This window comes from Capra hircus, chromosome 10, assembly GCF_001704415.2.
Source record: "Capra hircus breed San Clemente chromosome 10, ASM170441v1, whole genome shotgun sequence".
In the NCBI taxonomy this organism is placed as follows: domain Eukaryota; kingdom Metazoa; phylum Chordata; class Mammalia; order Artiodactyla; family Bovidae; genus Capra; species Capra hircus.
Genome location: NC_030817.1, coordinates 43,719,953 through 43,737,705, shown reverse-complemented (window position 1 = coordinate 43,737,705; position 17,753 = coordinate 43,719,953). Strand labels below are relative to the sequence as shown.

Sequence of the window (17,753 nt, the reverse complement as noted above, 5' to 3'; positions counted from 1 at the left end):
ACAGAGATAAATGACTAGAGAGACAAAAATTGGAGAGAGTTAACTAGATGAATATGTGCAAACTGAGGAGCAGGAAGAGAATAATGCTATACAGAGAGTCAGGAGAAGACAGAAGATGGCTGATCTGAAAGTTAACGGATATGTAGAAGTTAACCAGATGAAGGGCAATTCATACAGAAGACAAAGCATGAGCCAGAAGCAGAGAGAGTCCTTGGGAGTTGGGAGCTACCAAGAGAAATCCAGGTGAGAAATAAAAATATAAACTATCCTGGGCATAAGTAATTCAGTATTTAACTTGTTTGTATCCTTCACAACTTTAGAGGCCTTGACTATATGCACATTTCTTCTTTATCTAGTCTTGTACTGCAGTTCTTTTATACCTTGATCATTTGGCTATACTTCTCTGACTACCCCCAACTCTTATTAATTTTATTTTTTGAGAGACCAACAGTCTCAACTTGATGTGGTTTTCAAAAATCCTTAAGTTTGTAGACAGGAGTTGCTGCTGCTGCTGTTCAGTTATTAAGTGGTGTCCAACTCTTTGTGACCCCACGGACTGCATGCAGCACACAGGCTTCCTTATCCTCCACTATCTCCTGGAGTTTGCTCAAACTCTTGAGTCGGCGATGCTCTCTAACCAGCCCATCTTCTCCTGCCCCCTTCTCCTTTAATCGTCAATCTTTTCCAGCACCGGAGTCTTTTCCAGTGACTCAGCTTTTCACACCAGATGGTCAAAGTATTGGAGCTTCAGCATCAGTCCTTCCAATGAATATTCAGGGTAGAATTCCTTCAGGATTGACTGGTTTGATCTCCTTGCTGTCCAGGGGACTCTCAAGAGTCTTCTCCAGCACAATTCAAAACCATCAATTCTTCAGTGCTCAGCTTTCTTTAAGGTCCAACGCTTACATCTGTACAGGACTACTGGAAAAACCATAGCTTTGACTACATGGACCTTTGTTGGCAAAGTGATATCTCTGCTTTTTAATATGTCATCTAGGTTTATCATAGCTTTCCTTCCAAGGAGCAAGTATCTTTTAATTTCATGGCTGCAGTCACTGTCCACAGTGATTCTGGAGTTCAAGAAAATAAAATCACTGCTTCCACTTTTTTTCCCATCTATTTGCTATGAAGTGATAGGACTGGATGCCATTATCTTTTTTTTTTTAACAGAATAATCCACACTGATTCTTCAATGTTTCTCTTGGGTATAAACTGGTAGTAAGTTTGTTCCTCACTATCCCACCTATTTTTGCCAATTCTTAGTATCTTACAATATTTTCCTGAAATTTGTTGTTAACATGCTTGGCATTTTTCTACCCCAGAGAGTGAAGTACTGTATCCCTCATAAAAGTGACATTTAACTATAAATTATTTATAAAAATTTCAAACAAGATCAGTATCAGAACCAATTGACACTTGAAAGATTCCAGAATTAACAACTTTTTAGGCTGAAAATACCTATTTTTCACCAGCTTTTTACTTCCTGTCATTGCCATCAAATCATTAAGATACATGATTTTATAACTTACCTTCAAGTACTTACTAAAGTACTTACTATGTCCTGTCTTGTAACTGATTCCCTTTCCATGATGGAACAGACAGGCTAGGCTCATGAAATTTCAATTCTACCTTAGGGAACTTGTAAGAAATAGATTTGGAAGGAGAGAGGAAGAGCCTAATTTGACAGTTTAACTCCATTTATAACAATGAATCTATGATTAAAAGTGTTACTTGGCAAATTAATATACTAGCTTGAGGAGTTTCAGGGCTATTATATTTGTCTCAGCCACTTAACTTATTTTAAGAAAGAAGTCAGGGAGTGCCAGAAATTAGGCCCCTTGTCCTACCTCCCCTTCCCTATTCTAGCCTTGAATTACAGTAATAACAGCAACTGATGGGGAATTCCTGGTGGTCCAGTGGCTAGGGCTGCGCGCTTCTGCTGCAGGGAGCACAAATTCAATCCCTAATGAAGAACTATGATCCCCTATGCCATAAGGCACCGCCAGAAAAAAAAAGAGCAACTTATAACCCCCAAACATTTGAAAATAAGGAAATATGGCAACTGGACCATGTCTCCCACTCTGGAACTCTGCATTTTTCACTCTGTACCTTGGATATCATAAGACATGCACTAGAGTCAGAGGTTGGGTAATTATAATTTAAAATTTTTATTTCCCCCCTATATATTCTATCAATATATGAGGGTTAAATAAGAAGGAAACTGATTATCCTTTGACGGAAAATTGAACTTTCTACACCATTAGGTATCACTGTACAAAATAATGTATTAAACTATAAAGAGAGCTGAGCACTGAAGAATTGATGCTATTGAACTGTGGTGTTGGAGAAGACTCTTGAGAGACCCCTGGACTGCAAGGAGATCCAACCAGTCCATCCTAAAGGAGATCAGTCCTGGGTGTTCATTGGAAGGACTGACGTTGAAGCTGAAATTCCAATACTTTGGCCACCTGATGCAAAGAGCTGACTCACTGGAAAACACTCTGATGCTGGGAGGGATTAGGGGCAGGAAGAGAAGGGGACGACAGAGAACGAGATGGTTGGATGGCATCACCAACTCAATGGACATGGGTTTGGGTAGACTCCAGGAGTTGGTGATGGATAGGGAGGCCTGGCGTACTGTGGTTCATGGGGTCACAAAGAGTCGGACACGACTGAGCAACTGAACTGAACTGAAACCTTAAGAGAGAAAATACTTCTACTTCTGCAAAAAAATACCATCAAGTCGATTATATAGATGTTTATACTTTTTGGTTTTATCGTAGGATCATCCATTTACTTGAACTTATATGCCTAGCACAGAGTCTGAATTAATAAGTACTCAAAAAAATCATTAAAGAATGAAGAGAAGGCAATGGCACCCCACTCCACCCCTACTCTTGCCTGGAAAATCCCATGGATGGAGGCGCCTGGTAGGCTGCAGTCCACGGGGTTGCTAAGAGTCGGACACGGCTGAGCAACTTCACTTTCACTTTTCACTTTCACGCATTGGAGAAGGAAAGGGCAACCCACTCCAGTGTTCTTGCCTGGAAAATCCCAGGGACAGGGGAGGCTGGTGGGCTGCCATCTATGGGGTTGCACAGAGTCAGACACGACTGAAGTAACTTAGCAGCAGCAGCAGCAGAACAAAAAAGGACCTTTTAGCATTAAACTTTTTAGTATTAACATTCTGAATTCGTATATATATGTCAATGGTCTCCCTTTATTCATATCCCATCCACCATCAAATATTTCTATAATCTCCTCTTAACTAAAATCATGAGAGAAGTCTTTCCCTGATATCCTACATTTTTAAAATATAAAGTTATTATTTCCTTTCTTAGCTATTACTAAACTCACTGATTAGATATACAAAATTGTTCAGAATGAAAATGAAACTCACTAGTCCATAGTAACCAGTAACCATTTTTTTTCTGAAGCTTTTCTGCAGGTATGCTCACAGGAACATCTGTCAGCCCTTTAGTACAGTGACCAAAATGATAATTCTACCTTCAAGTTCTTAAAATTATAGGAAGATCTGAGGCACTTATGTACATGAAACCTATGACTTTTGGAACCCCTCTTTTTTTTTTTTCTGTTTACCCCAAATAAGGCCAGGGTGAACAAGTCACAAGCAGATTTAAAGCGGGATAATAAATCTTCTCAGTTATATACTTACATGACTATGATATCAACTGCATGAAAAAATGATGTCCCTACAATGTAACTTATTATAAACTCATGAAAAATTACCTTTTTCCTGAGAAAGCTTTTCCTCCTGCCGTTGGTGGTGAGGTTTGTAAGGCGCTGCCCCCTGTGTTAGTTCTTCAGCCACAAAACCATCCAGAAAAGATAAGGAAGCATCTACCTAAGTAAAGCAAAAATTAGGAATTAAAACACCGAGCCTACATAGTAGACTGCACAATCATATAAGTAATTTTAGCCCACATTTCCTAAAAATAATTTTTAAGTGAAAAATAGAACTTCAATTCTAAATTGCTACTCAACTCTCTAGCTTTTTAAAACATCAAATCCCTCAGCTCTAAGAATCTAACAATATAAGTCATTTGTACTTATTATTAATTCACTGCACTGCAGAATACATTTTTGAGCATCCAATATATTAAAGAATCATGCTGGATGCTAATTATTCAGAAAAGGGAAGACACAAGACCTGCCTTCATGAGACTTGTAACTTACTAGAGGAGAAGACATATACACTATGCGCTATACTGTCTTCATTAGTTTCCTCCTGCTGGGGGCTAAAAACAAGGTGGTGGCAAAGGCTAGTTCCTTCTGGAGGCTCCAGGAGAGAACAGGTTCCTTGTCTCTTTATAGAGGCATTCCTCGGCTTATGGGTATATCACTCCAATCTCTGCTTCTATTGTTACTTTGCCTTCTCCTCTCTGACCTCTTGCCTCACTTTTATAAAGACACTTCATGATTATATCATGCCTACTCAGATAATCCACGTTAATCTCCCCATTACAAAATTCTTAATCAAACCTACAAAGTCCCTTTTAGCACATAAAGTAACATATGCACAGGCTCTGGGCTTCTCAGGCGGCACTAGTGGTAAAGAACCCATCTGAGAATGGAGTTGTAAGGGACACGGGTTTGATCCCTGGGTCAGGAAGATGCCCTGGAGGAGGGCATGACAACCCACTCCAGAATTCTTGCCTGGAGAATTCCATGGACAGAGGAGCCTGGTGGGCTACAGTCCATGGCGTTGCAGAGTCAGACACAACTGAAGTGTCTTAGCACACACACACATATGCACAGGCTCCAGGGATTGAGATGCGAATATCTTGGGGAGGGCTGTTATCCAGCCTCCCACACTGATTTCACTATCTTATTCCTTTCAACGGCAACAGTTCAACAGCAACAGAACTGGACATGGAACAACAGATTGGTTCCAAATAGGAAAAGGAGTACATCAAGGCTGTATATTGTCACCCTGCTTATTTAACTTATATGCAGAGTACATCATGAGAAACGCTGGGCTGGAAGAAGCACAAGCTGGAATCAAGACTGCCGGGAAAAATATCAATAACCTCAGATATGCAGATGACACCACCCTTATGGCAGAAAGTGAAAAAGAACGAAAGAGTCTCTTGATGAAAATGAAAGAGGAGAGTGAAAAAGTTGGTTTAAAACTCAACATTTAGAAAACTAAGATCATGGCATCCAGTCTCATCACTTTATGGCAAATAGATGGGGAAACAGTAGAAACAATGGCTGACTTTATTTTTCTGGGCTTAAAAATCACTGCAGATGGTGACTGCAGCCATGAAATTTAAAGATGCTTACTCCTTGGAAGGAAAGTTACGACCAACTTAGACAGCATATTAAAAAGCAGAGACATTACTTTGCCAACAAAGGTCTGTCTAGTCAAGGCTACGGTTTTTCCAGTGGTCATGTATAGATGTGAGTTGGACTATAAAGAAAGCTGAGCGCCGAAGAATTGATGCTTTTGAACTGTGGTGTTGGAGAAGACTCTTGAAAGTCCCTTGGATTGCAAGGAGATCCACCAGTCCAAGGAGATCAGCCCTGGGTGTTCATTGGAAGGACTGATGTTGAAGCTGAAACTCCAATACTCTGGCCACCTGATGTGAAGAGCTGACTGATTGGAAAAGACCCTGATGCTGGGAAAGATTGAGGGCAGGAGGAGAAATGGACAACAGAGGACGAGATGGTTGGGTGGCATCATCGACTCAATGGACATGGGTTTGGGTAGACTCCAGGAGTTGGTGATGGACAGGGAGGCCTGGCGTGCTGCGGTTCATGGGGTCGCAAAGCGTCAGACACAACTGAACAACTAAACTGAACTGAACTGATTCCTTTCTACCTAGAAATGTTTCTTCACAAATCTGTGGAAAATTAACTTAATTTCAACAAAGTACAAGAATAGACAGGTTAAATGAAAACAAATAAAGAGATGAAAAAGGAATAAGAAGAAAAGGAGAAAAAGAGAAAATTAAGTGAGAAAGGAAAACAAGATACACAAGAGGATACAGCAATAACAACCTCAGAAACCACAAATCTGCTTCTCCTGATTTAGCTAAGTATATACAATCAGCTCAGATAATTTAGAAATGCAAGTAATTCTCAAAAATTTAATTGGCATCTCACACTCTGAATTTGGAAAAGTTTTGTTTTGATAAGATTCTTAAATAGATGAAGCTATGTCATCATCCTTCTCTTTCACTGATAGAAAGAGAAGTAGAGTTACTAACTAGCTTAATAGCATATGTATTCATACAGTCTCAGGAATGTTAAACCAAGGCCTCTGCCCATGAGGAGCTAATGAAAAAAATTAATGAACAAAGGTTCAAAATGAATACAAGCCATGAATGTGCTTAGTCACTTCAGTCATGCCCGACTCTTTGCAACCCTATCCACTATAGCCAGGTTCATCTGTCCATGGGATTCTTCAGTTAATAATACGGGAATGACATTTCCTCCTCCAGGGGATCTCCCTCGCCAGAGATCAAACCTGCATCTCCATCTGAATCGTAATTAGTAGGAATGCCCATCCTCTCCTCTAGAATATGACATCTAACATAAAAATCTGAAAAATCTGACTTTCTCCTCGAAGTTTTCAGATTTACACCAATCTGAGGGAAAACTTGAAGTGAAATGTAACTAAGTGCTTTGCCTAAAAGGGGGAGGTGCTGAAAGCAGGTAGGAGAAGGAAAGGTGAGTGATCAGTTTCCAAAGTAGTAAAGATTTAGATGGTAGATCCATAAAATAAAATGGAGAAAAACTTTTCTTACATTCTCAAAGAGAGTAATAATAAAATGATATATTAGAGAAGTTCGAAGGAGATAAAATTTTTAATTTCTCAAATTATTACATGTTAAAAGAGATTGTCACAGAATATAAACTCCTTCCACAGCAGTTCTCCAGAACAGATGAGTCTTCCTTACTATTTAGGATCACTACTGAACTAGAGGAGAAGGGGGCAACAGAGGATGAGACGGTTGGATGGCATCACTCACTCAATAGACATGAGTTTGAGCAAATTCAGGGAGATAATGAAGGACAAGGAAGCCTGGAGTGCTGCAGTTCATGGGGTCGCAGAGTCAGACACAACTTAGCGACTGAACAACAACAACTGAATAGAAGCTCTCAAATGCTCTCTCACACTAACATGAGAAAAATGCCAACCTTCATCTTAAGTGCTACAGAAATTACATTCTGGTACATTATTGATATATCTCAAATGCAAGAATTATTCTTTTTAAACACAATGCAACCCTTAAAAAGACAGAATGCAGATGTCTTACCACCATGTCTTCACAACTCTTATCAAGTGGAAGTAAGCTCTTCATCAATTTTACATTCTCATGCAAGTGTTTTAATTCAAATGCATGCTGTCTCAAGCAAGTATCCAAAGATGTGGTAAATTCCTGGATTAATCTCTCAACTATATTAGAAGAGTGTGCTTGGGGTGTTAACTTGGTCACAGCAGCTATTATCCAGGCTTTTGTTTCTGAAGAAATGGAGTCATTCATAAGTAACTTGTAGAGCTTGGTTATAACTTCCTCTGGTGTTTCCTTATTTAACAGATAGGAATACTCCCCTAACACCTGTAAGTAAAACAAAGTAATGAATATATGCAAACATCAAGTTAGACAGCAATTATATTCAGAAATCTAAACAAAGTGTCTGCAGAGTAAATTTAATCTATACTAAGCATATTCTCTGGAGAAGGCAATGGCACCCCACTCCAGTACTCTTACCTGGAAAATCCATGGACTGAGGAGCCTGGTAGGCTGCAGTCCATGAGGTCGCTAAGAGTCGGACACGACTGAGCGACTTCACTTTCACTTTTTCCTTTCATGCACTGGAGAAGGAAGTGGCAACCCACTCCAGTATTCTTGCCTGGAGAATCCCAGGGATGGGGAAGCCTGATGGGCTGCCGTCTGTGGGGTCGCATAGAGTCGGACACGACTGAAGTGACTTAGCAGCAGCAGCAAGCATATTCTCACAGTACAAAAATTATTAAAAATAAAATTGCATATTTTAGGTCAAAATTACACCATGAATTGGGGAGAAGGAAATGGCAACCCACTCCAGTATTCTTGCATGGAATATTCTATGGACAGAGGAGCCTGGCAAGCTACAGTCCATAGGGTCACAAAGAGTCAGATATGACTAAGCAACTGAACAACAACAACATGAACTGGAAGTGAATACAAAAAGGACTTTCACATTTTTATTATTAACAATATATAAAGTATCATATCTTTACAAGTTAGCTTTCTTCTGAACTTCCAGTTTGGATGTTGGTTTTTACAAGCACTTTCACATTCTGTTACTATTTTCCAATAACCATTTAATAAGTGGTTACCACACACTAGCATGCGTAAGAGCCACCTGAAATGTTTCACAAAAATACAGATTTCTGACTCTACTCCCAGATAATCTGATTTAGTATGTCTGTGGTGGGGATCTACAATACACATTCTGAACAAATACCATCTGATTCTGATACAGATGATCCACACAGAGACTTTGAGGAACAAAGATCTATGTTACACAGTCTCTTTTCTACATCTAACTTATTCAGGTCTCAATACCATCACCAAAAGAATTTAATCAACATCTATAGAACACACCACCCAACTATAAGCAGAATACTTTTTGAGCACCCATAGAACATTTAACAAGACAGACTATATCTTAGGCCATAAAATAAACCTCAAGAGACTTAAAAGAACTGAAATCTTAAGAGTATTTTCTCTGACAACAAACTAAAATCAGTAACAGGAAGGACAACAGGAAATTTTCAAGACACTTAAAGACAAAACAACACCCTATCTTTCCATTAAATAAAAGAGGAAAGAACACTCCCTAACAGTCTATGAAGCCAGTATGACCTTGATACTAAAACCAAATAGAGTAGGGAAAAAAAAACAAAACAAAAAAAAAGGGAAAAAAAAAGAACATCCCCCATAAACAGAAATGCAAAAATTCTTAACACAGTCTCAAGAAATCTACAAAAAAAAAATTCTAGATTAATAAGTGAATTTAGCAACACTGTAGAGTATAACATCAAAATACAGAAATAAACCACTAATCTATGAAAAAGGAGGCAAGACTAAGATAGAGAAAGGAACAGTCTCTTCAATAAGTGGTGCTGGGAAAACTAGACTGCTGCATGTAAAACAATAAGACTATAACATTTCCTCACATCACATACAAAAATAAACTCAAAATGGATTAATGGTCTAATTGTAAGACCTGAATCATACAACTCCTAGAAAAGAACATTCTTTAACATAAATTGTAACAATATTTTCTTGGATCTGTCTACTAAGGCAAAAATAAACAAATGGGACCTAATTAAACTTAAAAGCTTTTGCACACTAAAGGAAACCATCAACAAAATGAAAAGACAACCTACAGAATGGGAGAAAGTATTTGCAAACAATGAAACCAACAAGGACTTAATTTCCAAAATATACAAACAATCCATACAACTCAGTATCAACAAGACAACTCAGTGAAAAAATGAGCAGAAGACCTGAATAGACATTTTTCCAAAGACATAAAGCTGGCTAACAGGCACAAGAAAAGATACTCAACATCACTAATTATTAGAGAAAAGCAAATCAAAAACCTCAGTGAGATATTACCTCACACCTGTGAGAATGACTATTCTCAAAAAGTCTACAAAAAACAAATGCTGGAGAGAATGTGGACACAAGGGAACCCTTCTACATGACTGGTGGGAATTTAAATTGGTGAAGCCACTATAGAAAACAGTATGGATGTTTCTTTAAAAAATACAAAAGAGCTGCCAATATAATCTAGCAACTTAACTCCTGGGCATATATATCCAGAGGAAACCATAATTCGAAAAGATACATGCATCCCAGTGTTCAGTGCAGCACTATTTACAATAGTCAAGATATGGAAGCCACCTTAATGTCCATCAACATACTGAAAGGATAAAGAAGATACACACACACACACACACACACACACACACACACACACACACACACACTGGAATACTACTCAGCCATAAAAAAGAATAAAATAATGCTATTTGAAGCAACATGGATGGAACTAGAAATTATCATACTAGGTGAACCAAGTGAGAAAGAAAAAGACAAATACCACATGATATCACTTGTATGTGGAATCTAAAATGTGACAAAAACCAATTTATCTAAGAAACAGACTCACAGAGAAAACAAACTTATGGTTATCAAAGAGGGAAGGGGATAGGGGAGATATAAATTAGGAATTTGGGATTAGCCTATACAAACTACTATATATAAAATAGATAAATAACAATGTCCTACTGTATAGCACTGGGAACTATATTCAAAATCTTATAATAAATCATAATGGAAAAGAATATGTATGTATATGTATAACTGAATCACTTTGCTGTATGCTAGAAATTAACACACACTGTAAATCAACTATATTCAATAAATTAAAAAAAAAAAAACAGTGGTTACCAGTGGAACGAGGGAGGGAAGGGGGGAGGAGCAAGTTAGGCATAAGGGATTCAGAGATACAAACTGCTATGTATAAAATAGATAAGCAACAAGGATGTACTGAACAGTACAGGAAATTAGGCCCATAATCTTATAATAACCTTAATGGAATATAATTTGCAAAAAAAAGAATCAATATGCTGTACACTTGAAACTAATATTAATACTGTAAGTCAACTATACTTCAATTAAAAAAAAGAATTTGAAGTTTCTCCTAAATTTGTATCACTTTCGCATCGCCAGAACCCGAACCATAACCCTAACCCTAACCCTAACCTGAACTATCTTAAATCAGGGACCATCTGTATCTAAGTATAAATCTAACAAAACACGTACAGGATTTGTATGCTGTAGAAAAAGAAACACTCTAGATATATGAACATATACAAATGGTTACCAAATACAGCAATCAATTTAGGAAAAGATTATCAATGCTAAAACCACTGATGAAAGACAGCTGAAGAACAGATGTTCACACAGTCTCACAGAATCACCTCACAGATTAGTTCTAAATTAGTAATAAGAAATTGCACCTTTACAATGGAGAGAATACGAAGATTGCTATCTTAACCAAAGAAATTAACAAGCACCAATAATTGGAGGAACTGATATTATATACATCTTGATACGATGTAGTGGGAAGTACATATTGGCAATGTTGTATTTTTGCTAAAATGTTTACCTGAACCAGATATAGTCCAATTCAGAATGCTGGACTTTTTACAAGTCAACAGTATTCATCAAAAAAAAATAACAATGTCATGAAAACAAACAAACAAAAAAAATTAGGATCACTGTAAAATAAAGAGGCTAAAAGAAAAACTAAATGCAATTTGTGAACCTTGACTGGATATGGGGTAAGGAGGAATAGAAAAATAGTCATAAGAGACATTATTTTGGACAACTGGATTAATATGAATATGTACTCTTGCCTAGAAAATCCCATGGACAGAGGAGCCTGGTAGGCTGCAGTCCATGGGGTTGCTAAGAGTCAGACATGACTGAGCAACTCCACTTTCACTTTTCTGCATTGGAGAAGGAAATGGCAACCCACTCCAGTGTTCTTGCCTGGAGAATCCCAGGAATGGGGGAGCCTGGTGGGAGGCCGTCCATGGGGTCGCACAGAGTCGGACACAACTGAAGCGACTTAGCAGCAGCAGCAGCAGAATGTGACTCTTGGGAGATTTATATTGAATTCTTTTATAGGGGAAGCGTTATGATGTCTGCAACTCAATTTAAACTGGCTCAACAAAACAAACTGTATATACATAGATCCAGCTATATATAGAGATGTAGATAAAGCAAGGTGGTTAAAAACATTCACTGGGAATCTAGATGAACAGTACAGGGGTATTTATTATGCAACTTTTTCACCTTTCTAATAGATGAGAAAAGAATTCTTAAATAAAAGTCTGGGTAAAATTTAACATACTAACATTTGACAAAACCATAAAATATTAAAGTGTGAACATCCTATGACCCAGAGATGCACTTCTCCAAATCACCCCCTAGAGAAATGCTCATTCACATGCACAGGAAAGAATATACGAAGGTGACAGGATGTATATGATTATGTAAATTTATACTCTACAAAATTGTAACCTCACTTTGCAAAGAGATGATCTCCCTTGCAGGCTCTGAGGAAGCAAGCCACCATGTAGGGAGGCCCACATGGCAAGAAATTGAGGACAACTCTTGGAGCCAAGGGCAGCCAACAGTCAACAGTCTGAACATCAAACCTTCAGCCTTAGAGCTACAAGAAACTGATTTCTGCCAACAACCACACGTGAGCCTGGAAGCAGATCCTTTACTAATCAAGTTTCAGATGAAACAGCAGCCCCAAGGGACACCTAGATTGCAACCTTAAAAAGCCTTAAGCAGAAAACCCAGCTAAGCCATACCTGAACTCCTAACCCACAGAAACTGTGAGACAACAAAATGTATGTTGTTTTAAGTTTGTGGTAACATGATTATGCAACAATGGAAAGGTAGCATACCACAGCTTCATGAGTATTCACATATTCATATATAGATTCACAACAAATGCATTGTACACAGACAGGCATCTAAATAAATACCCATATTTAAAAGACTATTTAAGTAAGATGGCAGAGAGAATGAATACGCAAGTAAATAGGTAAGTGATAGAACATAGCCACTGGGAAAGAAAATCAGCAGCTGAAGGAGTTAACAGATCTGAAATAAATGATTTCTGAAGAAATACATTATTAGTATTTGTCTTTATAAAAATTATTACAAACATTTGTGAGTCAATGTACTTTGCTTACCCAACTCATAACTTGAAGAAATCTCTGTGGATAGAACACATTTTCCATATCTAGTAAAGTAAGATAAGACTGAACTGCATAAAGTCTTAATTGTTGATTTTCTGTTTCATCATCAAAACCTACAAAGGAATTGATATACCATTTTAATTTCCATTAAATTCTCCAAGGACTCTGTAATAAAAACATTTAATTTTAAAATCTTTGCAGAATGCAATAGTTTACTAACCTTCTGCTAGCAGTCTCAAAAAGTTATTGGGAATATCAGGATGCATCACATCTCCTCCCACTGAAAATACAGCATTCATTGTCTGAATAAACCACGCATTATCAGGAGCATATGTGTCCACAGTGTTAAGAACAAGTACACTTCCAAATGCCACTTATTAAAATTACCCTTTCTGAATCAATCTTTACAAAAATAACCCTCAATTCATCCCAGTTTGGCATTTATAATTTTAACTTCTGCCAAAAAATTTTTCTATACTCTAGCTTTGTATAAAATAGGTGTTCAGTAAAGCTTATTCAGTAAACTTAGTAAACCAGTTCATGTTGCTTTATCTAGCACCGTATCTTGGACATAATAGGCACTCAGTTAAATGTGAAATAACTGAAAGAAATATTCCAGCTGACTGTGGACTAACACATAATGGAAAATGATATGCACTTCAGAGAGGTTAAGTGTTGTGATATGTCTTTCTGAACAATTGTTTACCCTCTTTTCTAATCTGTTCCTCTTCAGTTCTAAAATTCTACCACTCTGCTAGCCAGGGCTATAGCACTGGCGAGGACAAAACTATATTTAAGCATTCCAAGACAATTTGACTGACATTACTCATTCATTCATTCAATATTAGATTTAAACAACAAACATCTTAAAAAGAATGTTGAGTAACCTTGGGGCCTGTAAAGTTCATCTGAATTTTTAAAAACAAATGTGAAGAAAAGTAACATGTGGAGTTTGTGACCATTCCCAGTATAAGCAATTATGCTTATTCCCAAATAAGCAAATTTTAGCATACTGATATCCTCACCAGTCTCCCCCAAACAACAAGAACTTTTACTCAGGGACTGGGTAGGAAGTAAAGTCAAAGACAAGGAGGGATAAAAGAAGAATCAAAGAGATTCCTGTATACTCCTGTTGATAATACGGCCCAGTAGAATAAAAAGAACCAGGAAAAAAGTCATCCCCCAGGAAGTCTACACAACCTTTTGTTTTTAACAATAAGAAAGGCTCGAACATCAGGAATGGAAGTTATTGCCGGGCCTCTGAACTTCACCCCTACAAGTGACTATGTCTATACCAATCAATTTAAAGTCACTGTGTAACACACTGCTATACTTAAAATAGATAACAAACAAAAAACTATTTTATAGCACATGGAACTCTGCTCAATGTTATGTGCCAGCCTGGATGGGACGGGGGTTTGAGGGAGAATGGATACATGGATATATATGGCTGAGTCCCTTCACTGTTCACCTGAAACTATCACAACATTGTTAATCGGCTCTACCTCAATACAAAATGCTTTCAGTGATAAAAAAAATTCAGTTAAAAAAAAGGAAAAACATTTTTTTTTGAAAAATAAATAGATAAAGTCATTGTGTAACTAAAAAGTGTTTTATGACTCGGGGCCCAAAAGATATTTCTCAGCCAGCTCAGCTATTTTTCCAACCAAATTGACGATAATATATTCTTCTTTGCTCTGATGTAAATATTCAAGCATTTTCTGGACAATCACTGTTATATTCTGAGCATTAGTAATTCTGTAAAGAAGTTCCAGAGTCTATTTAAGAAAGAAAAACAAAAGCAGTATTATAAAACTATGCATAATAATGCCAATAAATACTGTAACATAAAGGTTTATACCCCGCTTTGATTCCTGGGTTGGAAAGATCCCCTGGAAAAGGGATAGGCTACCCACTCCAGTATTCTTAGGCTTCCCTGGTGGTTCAGCTGGTAAAGAATCTATCTGCAATGCCAAAGACCTGGGTTCAAAAGATCCCCTGGAAAAAGAGAAAGGCTGCCCACTCCAGTATTCTGGCCTAGAGAATCCATTGACAGTACAGTCCATAGGGTCACAAAAAGTTGGACACAACTGAGCAACTTTCACTTTCAAAGGTTTATAATAATTGATTCTTCCACTTTTATGTAGCTCTACTGGGCAGTTAACAGGCACTCAAGAAATAAACATTTTAACCAGAATAGAACTTAAGAAAGGTAAAACCATTGTTGAAAAAAAGGAATCATAATCAATTCAAAAGTCTAAAACCCTTCGACTGATATAGATAATTATGATCTGACATCTCTACATTGACAGGCCATGCAAACACCGAAAAGTTAAAAGGTTTATATATATTTTCTAAAAATGTAACAGCTTCTTCAGTTCAGTTCAGTTCAGTCGCTCAGTCATGTCCAACTCTTTGCAACCCCATGGACTGCAGCAAGGCAGGCCTCCCTGTCCATCACCAGCTCCTGAAGGTTACCCAAACTCATGTCCATAGAGTCAGTGATGTCATCCAGCCATCTCATCCTCTGTCATCCCCTTCTCCTGCCTTCAATCTTTCCTAGCATCAGGGTCTTTTCAAACAAGTCAGCTCTTCGCATGAGGTGGCCAAAGTATTGGAGTTTCAGCTTCAACATCAGTCCTTCCAATGAACACCCAGGACTGATCTCCTTTAGGATGGACTGGCTGGATCTCCTTGCAATCCAAGGGACTTTCAAGAGTCTTCTCCAACACCACAGTTCAAAAGCATCAATTCTTCGGTGCTCAGCTTTCTTTATAGTCCACCTCTCACATCCATACATGACTACTGGAAAAACCAGAGCCTTGACTAGACAGACCTTTGTTGGCAAAGTAATATCTCTGCTTTTTAATATGCCGTCTAGGTTGGTCATAACTTTCCTTCCAAGGAGTAAGCGTCTAAGCCTACATTACATATGCCTGCATACTATGCATGTGTGTGTGTTTGTGTATACATACATACATATACAAAAATCCAGTATTCCAAAATGCTTTTCCATACTTCCCAAACAGAAAAGTGCACTTGAGTGTATCTGTCAGCTAAAGGCAAATGGTCTCTCATGGATGGATAAGGTAGCACAAGCACTTCAAAGTGCAGCAAGGCCTACTTTCAGAATCTCAGATAGCAAGGAAGAACTGTTTTATGGCTTTCTCAGTGCTGAGGAATACACCTCTTGCTGCCTCAAGTAAGATGAAGGAAAACCAGTACCAGAGTAAACTCCCATTTACCTGGCTTTCTGAGGCCCTACATTAAGGTTCCACAAATATCATAGTTCCCAGAAATCAGTATGAAACAAAGGGCAACAATAAGAAAGCATCCTTTACTAGCATTTCAGGATCAACAATATTAGTTGTAAAAGAATTTCTATATACCCTACTTGTTAAATCTGTTCAGATTTCTTAGGGTTCTTCCTAATTTTTCAATCCTTATACCCAGGATTTCAAGTACAAAGGATAACAGATTTTGAATTTTTTAAACTGTTCCAGTTAATCCTTAACACCATTTAAAATCTATAAATACACAGATCCCCCATCACTAGCTTTCCACTTATAAACCTGCTTCAGACATCCTTCCTGTAGGCTCTGTAAGCCATGTATTTTAAGATAATCTATACCAAATTTAATTCCTACTCTAAGACCATGAAACTTAGCATTTCCAGGACAGAATGGGGCATGGTATTAGGAACTGCATGGCAGAAGGTCTTTTCTATTAACTCCTTCATGCTTTCTTTTTTCTTGTTATGAAAGAAAGGTAATACAATCAGGTAAAAGAGAATCCCAGACCCAAGTAACAGGTCACTCCATACCCCAGGACCAAAGTTCTTGCCACATAATTACTGATGGAGGTTAGAAATGACAATGGAATTGAGGAAACAGTACTACAGTGCCTTCTTTGGGCACCACTGATGCTCAGTATCCTCCCCAAAGAATTCAAACTACTTTTCTCACTGCAGACCAGACCTGATAATTTTATAAGTTGTCTGTTTCTCTTTAACTCTCATTTTTAGATTGAATCCCAATAATTAAGCACGGAACTAAGAAAACTGTACCCAAGTCAACCCTGTTCAACATACAACTTAACCACACAAAGAAAATGCATGCTCTCTATCCGTTCAAAGTAGAAGAGTCATATAATTATTTGTTACTGTCCCTTGGCATCTTCGCATTTTTCTACAATGTCTACACATAGAAATCATCCATAAACTTTCTGGATTCATTCATTCAACATTTTTTAGAAGATCAAAACTATGAATCCAAAATATATATGCATATATATTGCATATATGTAGATGGCAATTTCTCAGAAACAGTATTTCAAAAATAGTACCTTTAGAATTCAACATTCATAATCTTATTTTTGTAAAATTATAGTTATTCAATGTAATAATGTTCTTTCAATAAACTTTTAATTTATTGCTTTTAAATAATTTAGATGTTTACCAGAATTTATCTTTTCATTTTCATTATTTTTAAAATCAGAAATAAAACAATCACTCTTCTTAATTAGGTCCCATAAACCATTTTAAATGAAGGCATAGAATCATGTCTCTACATGAGAATTACCAGATCTATCTAGAACACCCAAGCAAATACTGAAGCAATTTTATAAATGGAAAAAGTTGAAAAAAGTAGATTTATACACCTTTCCTTCCAAGAAGTTCAAAACAGTTTAGGGGTATCTTTATTAATTCTTTTTATTTTTTTGGCCACACCATGCAGCATGTAGGATCTTAACTTCCTGAGCAGAGATTGAACGTGTGCCCCTGCAGCAGTAGCATGGAGTCCCAACCACTGAAACACCAGGGAAGTCCCTATCTTTATTAATTCTATCAACATTCCTACAGATTCAATAAGGAATAGAGTAGATGTTAAGGAAAATAATGAAAAAATTAATTATCATAAATTATGTCAAAATTATACTAATA

At 37.4% G+C, this 17,753-nt stretch overlaps 1 protein-coding gene across 1 annotated transcript in view; it reads right to left on the bottom strand.

Annotated features, from left to right (window-relative positions):
- Positions 1 to 17,753, bottom strand: part of AP4E1 (adaptor related protein complex 4 epsilon 1 subunit) — a 68,520-nt gene that overhangs the window by 19,401 nt on the left and 31,366 nt on the right. Inside the window, exons 11-15 of the mRNA XM_018054192.1 lie at positions 14,450 to 14,589; positions 13,032 to 13,144; positions 12,806 to 12,924; positions 7,287 to 7,589; positions 3,751 to 3,865 (exon numbers count right to left, since the gene is read on the bottom strand). Of these exons, the coding sequence (XP_017909681.1) occupies positions 3,751 to 3,865; positions 7,287 to 7,589; positions 12,806 to 12,924; positions 13,032 to 13,144; positions 14,450 to 14,589 (790 nt within the window). The remainder of the gene's footprint in view (positions 1 to 3,750; positions 3,866 to 7,286; positions 7,590 to 12,805; positions 12,925 to 13,031; positions 13,145 to 14,449; positions 14,590 to 17,753) is intronic.